This window comes from Bos mutus, chromosome 11 (genome assembly GCF_027580195.1).
Source record: "Bos mutus isolate GX-2022 chromosome 11, NWIPB_WYAK_1.1, whole genome shotgun sequence".
Lineage (NCBI taxonomy): Eukaryota > Metazoa > Chordata > Mammalia > Artiodactyla > Bovidae > Bos > Bos mutus.
Genome location: NC_091627.1, coordinates 65,930,527 through 65,945,676, shown reverse-complemented (window position 1 = coordinate 65,945,676; position 15,150 = coordinate 65,930,527). Strand labels below are relative to the sequence as shown.

General features: G+C 39.5%; 1 protein-coding gene across 4 annotated transcripts in view; it reads left to right on the top strand.

Moving 5' to 3' along the window:
* The window catches only part of VRK2 (VRK serine/threonine kinase 2), a 108,806-nt gene that overhangs the window by 90,707 nt on the left and 2,949 nt on the right, over nt 1-15,150 (top strand). For all 4 annotated transcript variants that reach the window (XM_070379534.1, XM_070379535.1, XM_070379533.1 and 1 more), the window contains 3 exons: nt 214-380; nt 3,888-3,986; nt 11,192-11,353. In XM_070379534.1, coding sequence (XP_070235635.1) covers nt 214-380; nt 3,888-3,986; nt 11,192-11,353 — 428 coding nt within the window. The remainder of the gene's footprint in view (nt 1-213; nt 381-3,887; nt 3,987-11,191; nt 11,354-15,150) is intronic.

Genomic DNA, 15,150 nt, shown 5'->3' with positions numbered 1-15,150 from the left:
AATTTGTAGGTCAGTTTATGTCAGTCAAGTTCGGGTATCATTTAAAAGTACTTTACATTGAGTTGTTCACTCTTAGATTCTTCATAGAGGATGTATGTGTGCACATGCACGTTCTGGTGTAAGAGAAAAACCACCGAGATTTTGAGAATACTGAAGTCTTGACAACTTTTGCCTATTATGAATGACATATTTAAAAAACTTAACACTTCACAGGTGAAATAGCCCAGTATTTGGTATGTGCTCATAATTTAGCATATGATGAAAAGCCAGACTATCAAATGCTCAAGAAAATTCTGAACCCAAGTGGAATACCTTTAGGACCACTGGAGTTTTGCACTAAAGGAGACAGCTTAAATACGCATGCTCCAGACAATCAAAAGGTAAGTAACAGTTCCTGCAATCCAATGATGACCTTCTCTGAAGCTTATCTACCAAATGAAGTTATTTTAGGTGTCAGAATGAGTCTGACAGTCCTGTTTCTTACTTATAATTTCTAATTCCTGTATCCCCTAACTGAGCTCCAAGAAATTTTGTTGAAGGTCCCTTTGACTTGTCTTTTAGAGAAAAATAGTAGAACCTGTGTGCCCCGTTGTATATTATTAAATAAATAAAGCAGTCACTAATATCATAGAGATAGGACTAGAGTAAGATATTAAAGGCTAATCCAACTTTATTCATGAAAAATATTTTTTTTTTTCTGTTTTCCTTCAGATTTTCTTTAGTCATCCCTCTGCTTTTGCTTACTTGTTCGGCCATAATTTGGTGGTAATAATAATATTCTTAGATTTTACCAGGTTATTTGTATGTGTTGATATTTCAATGTGTAAAAACAATTTTTGAAATAAGTTATTTTTTAAAGTTTTGCCTTCCACTTTATCTTCCAACTGACTCCCTCACAGCAGCACTAAAAATTAAAAAAAGAATTAGAACTGGAAAGAACAGAAAAGAATTAAAACTTGAAACATTTTTAAGAGGATGAGGGAAACCTGAGACTGCTATCAACATTACTGGACAGGCAGCTAGATGTTCAGCCCTGCCGTGACACTGCTCATGTGCAAAAAAAATGGGGAGGGCTTTGTTTCCTGATGCATGTACATTGGGGTAGGGTCAGGATGCCATTCATTTTTAATATTTCTTCTGAACTTTGGATCATCATAAGTGTTCACAAGCCAAGAATGCAAGATGCAAACTAATGTGACTGATAGGCTGCTCGATGAATGGTGAGTCAAGTATCAGTGCACAGATGGTTCTGATTTGCTGAATTTTGTAGCTGCTGCAACTGAAGACATAAAATATCCTTCTAGTCATAAATTAGCTCTTTGGAAGCAAAACCTTGGCACCAGAGCTTTACAACCTTCAATTAGTAGGGAAAGAAGTATTTGAATGACTGTGGTATTGACATCTGTAGGCCTGCATAGTAATCATTCCTAATAGAAGAGAATATCTGTTTGAGGAGGTTTTGCATGGCTAATTAACTACCAGTGAGAATATGTAATTTTTTCATGATCTCCTGATTGTCACCTTTCTCTCATGATACAATTACATTTTATTGTAGCAAGTGCCTCACAAACCAATTGTCAGCACTATTTACGTATTGCAGAAGGCAGAACAAAAGTTCATGTTTAATAAAAAGCCACTGGATTTTGATCTTGGTAATTACTGAGACTTATTTTAACAGTTTTATTGACTTTTGTGTTTTTATCACTTTTGCAACAAAACAAAGAGCCATTTCCTTGACATAGTATTTCCCTTGCAATAATGGTCACCACTTAATCTACACTAATTTAAGTAGATTTTTTCCTTTTTTGTAGTTTTTCAGTTTCATAAACTTAATGGAAATATAAAAGAAGCCATTTAAAAAACTGATAGCTATATCCTCTGATATAAAATTCTAATTATTATCCACCAGAATTTTCAGTTTCATCAAATTCAGTGGTTTGCTGTGAAACCATTTTTTATATGCAGAGATAGAACATAAAACATTTTTTTCCAATGAGCCTCAACCAAAAATATTGTATTTCCTTTTTTATTAGAGCATTTTGATTATGAGTAAAAAGAAAACATTAAGAATAATATGCATTCTTAAGACTTTAGTTAATTTCTGTTGGATCAGCCTCAGTATATAGAAATTGAGATGAATCAGGATATACTTCATAGCAGATCAATATTTATTGAACATTGACTTTATTTCTCTAGTATTTTGAGAATAGTGGAAACAGTGGCTGACTTTATTTTTCTGAGCTCCAAAATCACTGCAGATAGTGATTGCAGCCATGAAATTAAAAGACACTTACTCCTTGGAAGGAAAGATATGACCAACCTAGACAGCATATTAAAAAGCAAAGACATTACTTTGTCCACAAAGGTCCATCTAGTCAAGGCTATGGTTTTTCCAGTGGTCATGTATGGTTGTGAGAGTTGAACTATAAAGAAAGCTGAGTGCCAAAGAATTGATGCTTTTGAACTGTGGTTTTGGAGAAGACTCTTGAGAGTTCCTTGGACTGTAAGAAGATCCAACCAGTCCATCCTAAAGCAGGTCAGGCCTGGGTGTTGATTGGAGGGACTGATGTTAGAGCTGAAAGTCCAATACTTTGGGCACCTGATGTGAAGAGCTGACTCATTTGAAAAGACCCTGATGCTGGGAAAGATTGAGGGCAGGAGGAGAAGGGGACGACAGAGGATGAGATAGTTGGATGGCATCATTGACTCCATCGATAGGGGTTTAGGTGGACTCCAGGAGTTGGCGATGGACAGGGAGGCCTGGCGTGCTGTGGTTCATGGGGTCACAAAGAGTCGGACACGACTGAGTGACTGAACTGAACTGAATATATTTAATAATTATAGTATATAGATTCACCATATGTGACCACACCTTAAGTATCTTTTTATTTTTAAATTAAGTTTACAGATTTTGAAATGCTGCAAAACCCAGACTTGAAGATGATCAAAAACACAGTATGATAATATAAACTGTCCTGAACTCAGTTCTCCTGAATGATCAAGAACAGGATAGTTTCCAGAGTTCATTGCTTCCGTAACAAAAATCATTTTTAAGTCCAGAATGAATATCAATCACATGGCCCAAAATTTCTCTCTTTTTAGACAGAATTCCCTTGTTAGCAGCTAATAACATTTCTTGTTTCTCTATTCGTGGACCTAATTGTTTAACAGAATAAATAATGAACTCCAGATTTGTGCTTTTTGGACAAAGATTCTTGAAAAAAAGAAGTCAGTAGACAAGGAAACATATATAATTAGATAAATAAAATGTTTCTAATTCAGTCTTCAAACGAAAGTTATGAATATTTAATTTTTAAATGTTATTTCCCTCAGCTTGCTTTGCGCCTTTTTTTTATTTTTTAAATATTTATTTTTGGCGATATCAGTTCTTATTTGTGGCATGAGGAATCTTTGCGGGCTCTTCAGTAGGGCTGCAGGGTTTCTCTCAAGTTGTGTTGTGTGGGCTCCAGGGTCTGTGGGCTCCACGGCACGCAGGCTCTCTAGCGAGGTGCACAGGCTCAGTAGTTGCAGCGTGCAGGCTTAGTTCCCCTGAAGGCATGTGGGATCTTAGTTCTCTGACCAAGGTTCAGACCCACATTCCCTGCATTGGAAGGGGGAACTGTTAACCACTGGATGATCAGGGAGGTCACAGTTGTACCTTTAAATTTAGTAGCTATAACAAAAATGTTTTGTTTAGGCATTGGAAGATAGCATATCACCATAAGAATCTTAGAAACTTATAGCATCTTTTTGAAAAAAAAAAAAAGAAGGGAAGGATTTTACCAATATTAGGCATCATAAACTGTTTGCGGTAAACTGAGCTGCCTTCTTGAAATCCTCAAATACTATTAATGGAAATAACTGGAAGTAAACGTTTGTTTACTTAGGTCAGGAGGGGCGACCCTGAAGAGATACCCCTGGTCCAAGGTAAGGAGCAGCGGCTGCGCTTTGCTGGAGCAGCCTTGAAGAGATACCCCACATCCAAGGTAAGAGAAACCCAAGTAAGATGGTAGGTATTGCAAGAGGGCATCAGAGGGCAGACACACTGAAACCATACTCACAGAAAACTAGCCAATCTGATCACACAGACCACAGCCTTGTCTAACTCAATGAAACTAAGCCATGCCGTGTGGGGCCACCTAAGACAGACGGGTCATGGTGGAGAGGTCTGACAAAATGTGGTCCACTGGAGAAGGGAATGGCAAACCACTTCAGGATTCTTGCCTTGAGAACCCCATGAACAGTATGAAAAGGCAAAATGACAGGATACTGAAAGAGGAACTCCCCAGGTCAGTAGGTGCCCAATATGCTACTGGAGATCAGTGGAGAAATAACTCCAGAAAGAATGAAGGGATGGAGCCAAAGCAAAAAGAATACCCAGCTGTGGATGTGACTGGTGATAGAAGCAAGGTCCGATGCTGTAAAGAGTAATATTGCATAGGAACCTGGAATGTTAGGTCCATGAATCAAGGCAAATTGGAAGTGAAACAAGAGATGGCAAGAGTGAACATTGACATTTTAGGAATCAGAGAACTAAAATGGACTGGAATGGGTGAATTTAACTCAGATGACCATCATATCTACTACTATGGGCAGGAATCCCTTAGAAGAAATGGAGTAGCCATCATTGCCGGGGTCCAGCCCCGGTTTTGATCCAGGGAATTCGAAGGGGAGACGGCTTCAGCGATCAGGATACAATAGAATTAAAGATATAAAGAGTGGTTAAATAAGGATAGCTCAGTGAGAAAATTCAGTGGAGAAAAAAGGCTGAATAACTTGGTTTACGTGGAAAGCTAATAAAATTCCAAAATAAGGAATTTGCATCACCTACCTAGGCCACAGGCGTCCTCCCATTCTCCCGAAGGAGAGGAGACACTAAGGCCTCCCCGGTCAGATCTTAGAAGCCCAGGCATAATTAGTAGGCTTGACGAGCCTCCACGCTCAAGATGGGAATTCAGCCGGAAGGTGAGAGAAAGAACGACATGGGAGACTAAGTTTCGGTGAACAAGGCCTTTATTTTCCAAAGTAGTTTTTATACCTTAAGTTATGCATAGAGGATAATGGGGGAAGGGGTAGAGTCATGCAGTAAGCCAGGCTTTCTTCCTGCAAACTTATCATATGCAAAAGTTTAGGTGATTTACATCATCTTCTGGCCCGGAGGCCTGTCAACATTTTAAGATCCTTTTTTCAGAAAACTTATTTTTCTCTAAAGGTGATTATTCTAAAATCAGGTGCCACCCTCCGAAAGCATTAGATAAAGTTGCATTCCTATAGGGCAAAGGTGTGGTGGGCTATAACAAGAAAAGAATTAACTCAGGGGTCCAAGGTTACAAACATTAAAGCTACTACTTACATTCCTATACACAAATTATATTAATCAATACACTGCCAGGGACACAGTAAGTAAGGGATATGGAAACTTAGCAGCAAACATTGGCCCAACAAGTGAAAAACCCTTCACCAATACAATTTCTAATCAATCTTTTAACTACTCAAAGGAATCTGTATTTAGACAGTTTAGAACATCTCATGCCTCTCACGGTTGGGAGGCTCTGAACAATTACATGTGGCCGGAAGAACCTATTCAGGCAGGCTAGAGGACTTCCAAAGAGTTTGTAGGTTGAAACACTCTTGTCACGCCCAGGAACTTTATTAACTGGAGCTGTAAGTTAACTCTTTTTCGGATAGAGGTGGTGGGGGACAGCCCCCCATAAAGTCAGAGGTGTAGGTGAGAGCACAAAGCAGTAAAGTAGGCAGACTCTGATTTTGGGGGTAGGTGCTTGAGAATTTCCAGGGGGACTCCTGAGGCTCGATCCCACCTTTGTGTATGCTGAGCCTCCTTCCTCATGACCTTTGCCACAGGTGGAGTTCCTCACACTGGCTCCCAGCACATCATGATCAACAAAAGAGTCCAAAATGCAGTATTTGGATGCAATCTCAAAAATGACAGAATGATCTCTGTTCGTTTCCAAAGTAAACCATTCAATATCACAGTAATCAAGCCTATGCCCCAACCAGTAACGCTGAAGAAGCTGAAGTTGAACGGTTCTATGAAGACCTACAAGACTTTTTAGAACTGACACCCAAAAAAGATGTCCTTTTCATTATAGGGGACTGGAATGCAAAAGTAGGAAGTCAAGAAACACCTGGACTAACAGGCAAATTTGGCCTTGAAGTACAGAATGAAGCAAGGCAAAGGCTAAAAGGCTAATAGAGTTTTGCCAAGAGAATGCACTGGTCATAGCAAACACCCTCTTCCAACAACACAGGAGAAGACTCTACACATGGCCATCACCAGATGGTCAACACCGAAATCAGCTTGATTATATTCTTTGCAGCCAAAGATGGAGAAGCTCTATACAGTCAGCAAAAACAAGACCGGGAGCTGACTGTGGTTCAGATCATGAAGTCCTTATTGCCAAATTTAGACTTAAGTTGAAGAAAGTATGGAAAACCACTAGACCATTCAGGTATGACCTAAATCAAATCCCTTATGATTATACAGTGGAAGTGAGAAATAGATATAAGGGACTAGATATGATAGACAGAGTGCATGATGAACTATGGACAGAGGTTCTTGACATTATACAGGAGACAGGGATCAAGACCTTCCCCAAGAAAAGGAGATGAAAAAAAGCAAAATGGCTGTCTGAGGAGGCCTTACAAATAGCTGTGAAAAGAAGAGAAGCAAAAAGCAAAGGAGAAAAGGAAAGATATAAGCACCTGAATGCAGAGTTCCAAAGAATAGCAAGGGAAAACCTTCCTCAGTGATCAATGCAAAGAAATAGAGGAAAACAACAGAATGGGAAAGACTAGAGATCTCTGCAAGAAAATTAGAGACACCAAGGGGACATTTCATGCAAAGATGGGCTCGATAAAGGACAGAAATGGTATGGACCTAACAGAAGTAGAAGATATTAAGAAGAGGTGGCAAGAATACACAGAAGAACTGTACAAAAAATATCTTCACGACCCAGATAATCACAATGGTGTGATCACTCACCTAAAGCCAGACATCCTGGAATGTGAAGTCAAGTGGGCCTTAGAAAGCATCACTACGAACAAAGCTAGTGGAGGTGATGGAATTCCAGTTGAGCTATTTCAAATCCTGAAAAATGATGCTGTGAAAGTGCTGCACTCAATATGCCAGCAAATTTGGAAAACTCAGCAGTGGCCACAGGACTGGAAAAGGTCAGTTTTCATTCCGATCCCAAAGAAAGACAATGCCAAAGAATGCTCAAACTACCACACAATTGCACTCATCTCACACGCTAGTAAAGTAATGCTCAAAATTCTCCAAGCCAGGCTTCAGCAATACATGAACCGTGAACTTCCAGATGTTCAAGCTGGTTTTAGAAATGGCAGAGTAACCAGAGATCAAATTGTTAACATCTGCTGGATCATGGAAAAAGCAAGAGAGTTCCAGAAAAACATCTATTTCTGCTTTATTGACTACGCCAAAGCCTTTGACTCTGTGGATCACAATAAACTGTGGAAAATTCTGAAAGAGATGGGAATACCAGACCACCTGACCTGCCTCTTGAGAAACCTATATGCAGGTCAGGAATCAACAGTTAGAACTGGACATGGAACAATAGACTGGTTCCAAATAGGAAAAGGAGTATGTCAAGGCTGTATATTGTCACCCTGCTTATTTAACTTATGTGCTGAGTACATCATGAGAAATGCTGGGCTGGAAGAAGCACAAGCTGGAATCAAGATTGTCGGGAGAAATATCAATAACCTCAGATATGCAGATGACACCACCCTTATGGCAGAAAGTGAAGAGGAACTAAAGACCCTCTTGATGAAAGTGAAAGAAGAGAGTGAAAAAGTTGGCCTAAAGGTCAACATTCAGAAAACTAAGATCATGGCATCTGGTCCCATAACTTCATGTCAAATAGATGGGGAATCAGTGGAAACAGTGTCAGACTTTATTTTTTTGGGCTCCAAAATCATTGCAGATGGTGATTTCAGTCATGAAATTAAAAGATGCTTATTCCTTGGAAGGAAAGTTTTGACCAACCTAGATGGCATATTCAAAAGCAGAGACATTACTTTGCCAACAAAGGTCCATCTAGTAAAGGCTATGGTTTTCCCAGTGGTCATGTATGGATGTGAGAGTTGGACTGTGAAGAAAGGTGAGCGCCGAAGAATTGATGCTTTTGAACTGTGGTGTTGGAGAAGACTCTTGAAAGTCCCTTGGACTGCAAGGAGATCCAACCAGTCCATTCTAATGGAGATCAGTCCTGGGTGTTCATTGGAAAGACTGATGCTAAAGCTGAAACTCCAGTACTTTGGCCACCTCAGTACTTTGGCCACCTCATGCGAAGAGTTGACTCCTTGGAAAAGACCCTGATGCTGGGAGGGATTGGGGGCAGGAGGAGAAGGGGACGACAGAGGATGAGATGGCTGGATGGCACCACTGACTCGATGGACATGAATTTGGGTAAAGTCCAGGAGTTGGTGATAGACAGGGAGGCCTGGCGTGCTTGGCTTTGATTCCCATGCTGTGATTCATGGGATCGCAAAGAGTCGGACATGACTGAGCGGCTGAACTGAACTGAACTGAAACTTTTGTGAAGGTGCTGGAGATATTGATATTTTGTCCTGAAAAGCAAATCTTTGGGGGTATATGCCTCAATCAAGGTGGCAGTAGGCTATCTGAAATACTCTCTGATAGTTGTGAAGAGACTAGAGTTGAATTAGAAGAATCTATGATCAGGGCCACCTCAGTCTATTTATGACATCCATTGGGATGTCATGTCCAGAATTCACTGAAGGAAACCATATTCAGTAAGAATGCTTATGGAGGTAGGGAGTAGCTATAGGTCATAGTTTAAAATATTCAAGCTATCCGACATTTCAGGCAAGAAAAAGTTTGTTCCTTCTTTCACCCTAAATCTGAGGTTTGCATAGCAAATGCAGGGGCGAATAAATTATTATGGGTAGTAGTAGTCTTTGTATTGACCTTAAAAGTCTACAGATCTTTCTTGAGCTTTACATCCCAAAATAATTCTGTTAAACTTGTCTTCATATTCATTTTCTGTGTGAGAAAAAGTAGCATATACATTCTTAATTATAAGCATATTTTTGCTTATTTAATTTTAGGAGTATAAAAGTATTCCTTTTTTTGTAAAATAATGTGAAGGGTCAATGGAAAATTAAATAAAAATTACCTCATTTGAATAGCCACTTTCTGGAAAGTGACACACATTTGGATAGTGTCCTTCTATTTGATTATGTGAGATATCCAGAGTGTTTTCTATACTTAGTTTTATATCTTTGAGAATAAGTTTTACTCTGTTCACAGTTAAGGATTAAACTTCATGATCCCACTTCGCTCTTTCGATTTTAAAAGTTTCCCTGCTGCTGCTAAGTCGCTTCAGTCATGTCCAACTCTGTGCGACCCCATAGACGGAAGCCTACCAGGCTCCCCCGTCCTTGGGATTCTCCAGGCAAGAACACTGGAGTGGGTTGCCATTTCCTTCTCCAATGCATGGAAGTGAAAAGTGAAAGGGAAGTTGCCCAGTCGTGTCCGACTCTTAGCAACCCCATGGACTACAGCCTACCAGGCTCCTCCATCCATGGGATTTTCCAGGCAAGAGTACTGGAGTGGGGTGCCATTCTCTTCTCTGAAAGTTTCCCTAGAAATAGAAGTTTTCCATAAACTGGATATCATTTTATCAGCTAGAAGTGCTCACGGCAGCACAACTTACCCATCCAGCCAACAGACAGCAGATCCAGGAAGGCACTCTCTTCCAGGAGGCCTCACAGAGGACTGAATATATTAGAACAAATTTTGTTTGTGCATCAGAGGCTTCTGGGCCCCAAACTGTCATATCTAAAGTGCCTAGCATACAAGAGACACCAAAATCATCAATTAATATCTCAACTAATCCTTTATGTCACAGAACACATTTCATGATGATTGGCATGTCAGCATTTTATTAGGATAGAACTGTGTAGAGCGGCCTTGGGAAACCCTTTGTTTCACACTCGTGGTATGATGGGCATTTATTACCAAGATGACTTCAATGGACAACTGGCTCAGAAGGTGGTTACACATGAATTTTCCTAGGAGTTGGAGAGAGTTGAGTGATAGAAATAAAGAACCCCTGAGAGATCAGACAGCAATTCCAATTTTCAGGTTACTGAGAAGCAGTGGCTTTGCTACCCTTTGAGAACCTGGGATCCGGGAGGAGGGGTGAATAAAGAATGGTGTTGTGACAGCTTAAACCTAGCCACAAAACACCAGCATATTTTAAAGGGAAAGAGTGAACACATTTGGCAACAGAAGCCAAAAATTGGGAGACTACAAATTAAGGCTCTGCTTGCCCAGCCAATGTAATTCATTCTCTAGTTTGGCACTGGCTACTCCATTATTTCCCCTTGTACTGTTCCTATCTTCTGCCCCCTATTTAACCCATGAAACAAAGGTGATGGCACTTTCAGCTGCTGTAAACATGAAGCTGCTGAACAAATACTTCACATAAGGATCTTCACTGTGGCTTTCAATCTTCCAACTGTATTGTGGGAGCTGCCCTTCTATTTCCGTGTCTCCTTCAAGGTTATTGAGAGTCAGTCATCCCCCCAGATAACAGCATGGTGTGAAAAAGAAACCTTAGAGACAGCAAGCTTGTTATAGAATTTAACCTCTGATACTGGTACACAGAATTAGATGACATGGACTGTTATTCATCTGTTCAAAGGTTAAATTACCTGTATAAAAAAGTAAGCAATATCATAAGCTCCTTTTATATGTTCACATTAATTAGGCTCACTTCAATGATAGGAAACTAAGATTCTAATTAATAAGAATTTAAACTGAAAAGATGTGCTGGATCCACTCCCAGCAAAGGTTAATAATGAATTCATGTGCAGTTTTAAAATGTGACAGTTTTCTGTAAAAAATGCTGTTTTCAATAAGCAAGTTATCTGTAGAGATAATTTCTAAAGAGTGCACACCAGTGACACTAATTTTAATTGGTCTTGTCCTATTGAGAATAGGCCTGGATCTTGCCAACTACTGTATTTTTCTGTAACTTCCATTTGTTGGTTTACTCTTTATTTCTTCCTTTTTTCAAAGATTGGCAAGTATAGAGTTTTCAAGAATCTGGACATGAATGCAGTTTTCTTTTACAAATGTCAGTTTTCACTGTGTATGTCATTACTTCTTGTGTGTCAACAGGTTGATTCACGAAAGGCTGCGGCAAAACAAGCCTATCAGGTGCAGAATACGTTAGTAGGAAAAAAAGGCCACAGTGACAGAAGTGCTGAGTCCCGTACACCACGGAGAAAAGTGCAAGAGGAGGAGAAGCTGACTGGAGTGCGTAACAGTGAAACAGTGCAGGTAAGAGGTGTTCTCTCGTTGTCTTCCTTAAGGTTACATTAGAATATGCCCTTTGGGAATAAAGCCTTTTATTTTCTCCTGAGGACCAAGGTTGTACAGTTGCGCTAAAAAAGAAAGGACAAAATATCCTATCCGGCAGATAAAACCAAAGCAGCCAACACCAGTTATCACAGAACAGAATGACAGTGAGCACCTTTGCCTGCAGATCTGATTCTTTCTTCAGCCTGAGAATGTAATGAAATGCACTGGAGTTTGTTATGCTGTCTGTGATCCCTGAGGGACTCACCGTATTCCACACTTTTACATAGACTCCTCCAATGTCCAGCTCATCAGCAGGTGTGAGTGTCCCTGTCACCGTGGTTGTATTTACTCTTCTTTCTTTACTTATTTTTGGCTGCACTGGGTCGTCCTTGCTGTGTGCAAGCTTTTTCTAGTGCAGTGAGTAGGGATTGCTCTCTAGTCCTGATGAGCTGTGGGCTTCTCATCGTGGTGGCTTCTCATTGTGGTTCACAGGCTCTAGGGCACACCCCTGCATTGGCAGGCAGATTCTTAACCACTGGATCACCAGAGAAGTCCAGTTGTATTTTTAAATGACATATTTTTTATATCATCCAATCATTTCTTTGGCTAGTGACTCACCTCTAGCAGATGACTCATTCAAGCAACAGCAAATCTTTCCTAATTTAACCTTTTTTGACAAGAGGCATACAAGGTATTTATATCTGCAGTCAAAACATTTTTTCCCAGAACAGCCAACATTTTATTATTTAAATAACATCATTTCCCCCAAATGACTTGAGGTAGTTTACAATATGAAACAAAATAATTTAATGCCCCCTCCTTCTATTTCTTCCCCACCCAAAGAAAGAAAAACAAATTGGTTAATCAGCCAACTGGGATGTTAATTGCTAAAGTGAGCAAATCAGAAGCATACTAGGTAGGCATTTCTCATGTAACCAGCAAGCATACAAGTGTATCGAGAGAGAGATGCTTTTTAGTACTAATAGGAGTCTTTTACATTTATTGTTATAAACAATGGTAGCATCATTTGTTTTCTGTTTTCTTTTTAAATTGATAATCTACTTCAAATGAACAGAAGTTCCCATTTATAAAATTTTATAGCTTTATAGTTCCCATTTATAAAATTACAGACAAATATTACTCAGTGACAAAGTTTAGAGATTCTTGAATGCTCTTTTTCAACCCTTAATGGGCACTGGTATCACCTGAGTATGTAGTAGAGAGGGATATAAAAATACTGATGCCCACATTCCAAGAAAAGAAATGGATTTATTTTAATTGGGATGGTAGTGCGATAGGTGTGTATAGATTTTATCACTCCTGAAAGTTCTTTGTTCCTTTTGTCAGTCAGTCCCCTTCCCTCAGGGGCAATTTATATTCTGATTTTTGTTGCTAAATTTAGTTTTGTTTAAATCTGGGTCTCCTGCATTGCAGGCAGATTCTTTACCATCTGAGCAACCAGGGAAGCCCCTCACAAACATGTAGTCGTATGCCCTCTTTTCTAGCTTCTTTTACTCAGCATGGTTTCTTGAAATTTCTCCATATTATTGCACCCACCAGTAATTTGTTCTTTTTCGTGTTGAGTAATACTCCACTGTATAGTTACACTATAATTCATATATACGTTCTCCTATCAGTGGGCACCTGGGCTTCCCCTGACCCTTCTTGTTGTCGTTCAGTTGCTAAGTAGTATCAGACTCTGACCCCATGGACTGCAGCACCCGAGGCTCCTCTGTCCTTCACTATCTCCCAGAGTTTGCTCAAATTCATGAAATTGAGTCGGTGATGCTATCTCACCATCTCATCCTCTGTGGCCCCCTTCTCCTCCCGCCCTCTTCCTGATCTTTCCCAGCATCAGGGACTTTTCCAATGAGTCAGCTCTTCGCATAAGGTGGCCAAAGTACTGGAGTTTCAGCTTCAGCATCAGTCCTTCCAATGAACATTCAGGATTGATTTCTTTTAGGACTGACTGCTTTGATCTCCTTGCTGTCTAAGGGATTCTCAAGAGTATTATCCAGCACCACAGTTCAAAAGCATCAATTCTTTGGCACTCAGCCTTCTTTATGGTACAACTCTCACATCCATACATGACTACTGAGAAAACCACAGCTTAACTATATGGACTTTTGTTAGCAAAGTGATGTCTCTGCTTTTTAATATGCTGAGTTTATCATAGTTTTCCTTCCAAGCAGCAAGCATCTTAATTTCATGGCCAGTCACTGCAGTTATGACACAAGTCCTTCTATGGATATGTTCTGTTTGTCCTGAGAACTGGAATTGCTGGATAACAGGAGAGATGTATGTTCAACATTATAAAAAGCTAACAGATACTTGCCATTTTATACTCCCACCAATAATGTATGCAAATTCCAGCCATTCCACATCCTCCCTCTGCACTACTTGGTGTTTGTAAGTCTTTCTAGCCATTATAGCGTTGTGTGTATTAGTATCTCATAGTCATTCTAGTTATCATTTACCTGATAACTAATCATGGTGAGCACCTTTTCCTGTGCTATCCACTCGTATATCTTCCTTTGTGAAGTGCCCTTTCAAGTGTTTTTATCTTTTATTTGGATAATTGTTTTTAAGTTGTAGGAATTCTCTGTATTTTCCCTGTCCCCTGTTCAATATCTATATTGCAGAAATGTTCTCCTTGTGTGCATCCTGCCTATTTATTTAGTCTTTTATGCACAGAAACTGTTTTTATTTGAAATTCAGTGTATCAATTTGCCTACTACTTGAAGATCACAAAGTTATTTTGATATCTTTTAGAAGGTCTATAGTTTTATCTTTCATATTTGGGTCTATGAGCCATCTCAGATCAATTGGGTATGGTGTGAGTGACATAGAGGTTGACGTTCATTTTTTCAATGTTGTAAGCCAGTTATCCCAGCACCGTTTCTTTAATATTTATTTATTTGGCTGCACTGGGTCTTAGCTGTGGCATATGGGATCTAGTTTCCTGACCAGGGAGCAAACCGAGGCCTCCTGCTTTGGAAGCACAGGATCTTAGCCAGTGGGCCACCAGGGAAGTCCCAGAGTACCATACTTAAAAAGATTTTTCTAATTTCTTTCGAGCCCTTTTCAGAAGTCAGCTGACTATATAAACATGGGTCTATTTCTAGACTCTCTTTTCGATCAATTTATTTGTTTATCCTTAGTTCTGAAATCAGGTAGTCCTTCAGCCCCTTTCTTTTCTCCAAAGATGCCATGGCCATTTTAGATCCTGGTCCCCTCCATTAAAAATTTAAGAATCATCTTGTCAATTTCCACTAAACAGCAGAGTGGGATTTTAATTGGGACTACACTGAATCTAAAGATCAGTCTAAAGGGAACTGAAATCCCAACAACATTGAATTCTCCAATGCAAGAACTTGACACTTGTCTCCATTTGTTTCTTTAAACATTTTTTAGTGTAGATAGCCTACACTGCTTCCATTAAAATGATGTCTCAGTATTTTGGTTTTTAATCCTATTGTAAATGTCATTTTTCAAAAACTTCATATTCCAGTTATTTGTTGCTGGTATGTAGAAATGAAATTTTAATGGCCTTGTGTCTTGAGATCTTCCTGCAATTCACTTCATTAGTTCTAGTAGTTCTTTTGTATGCTTAGGATTTTTACATAATCAATCATGTTTTCTGAAAGTTTTCTTCCTAATGTTCATGTCTTTCATTTCTTTCATGTCTTATTACACCTGCTGGGACCTCTAATACTATGTTGACAATTCAATGTAGTAATGAGTGGGCATCCAACTTTATATTCCTCATTTTAGGG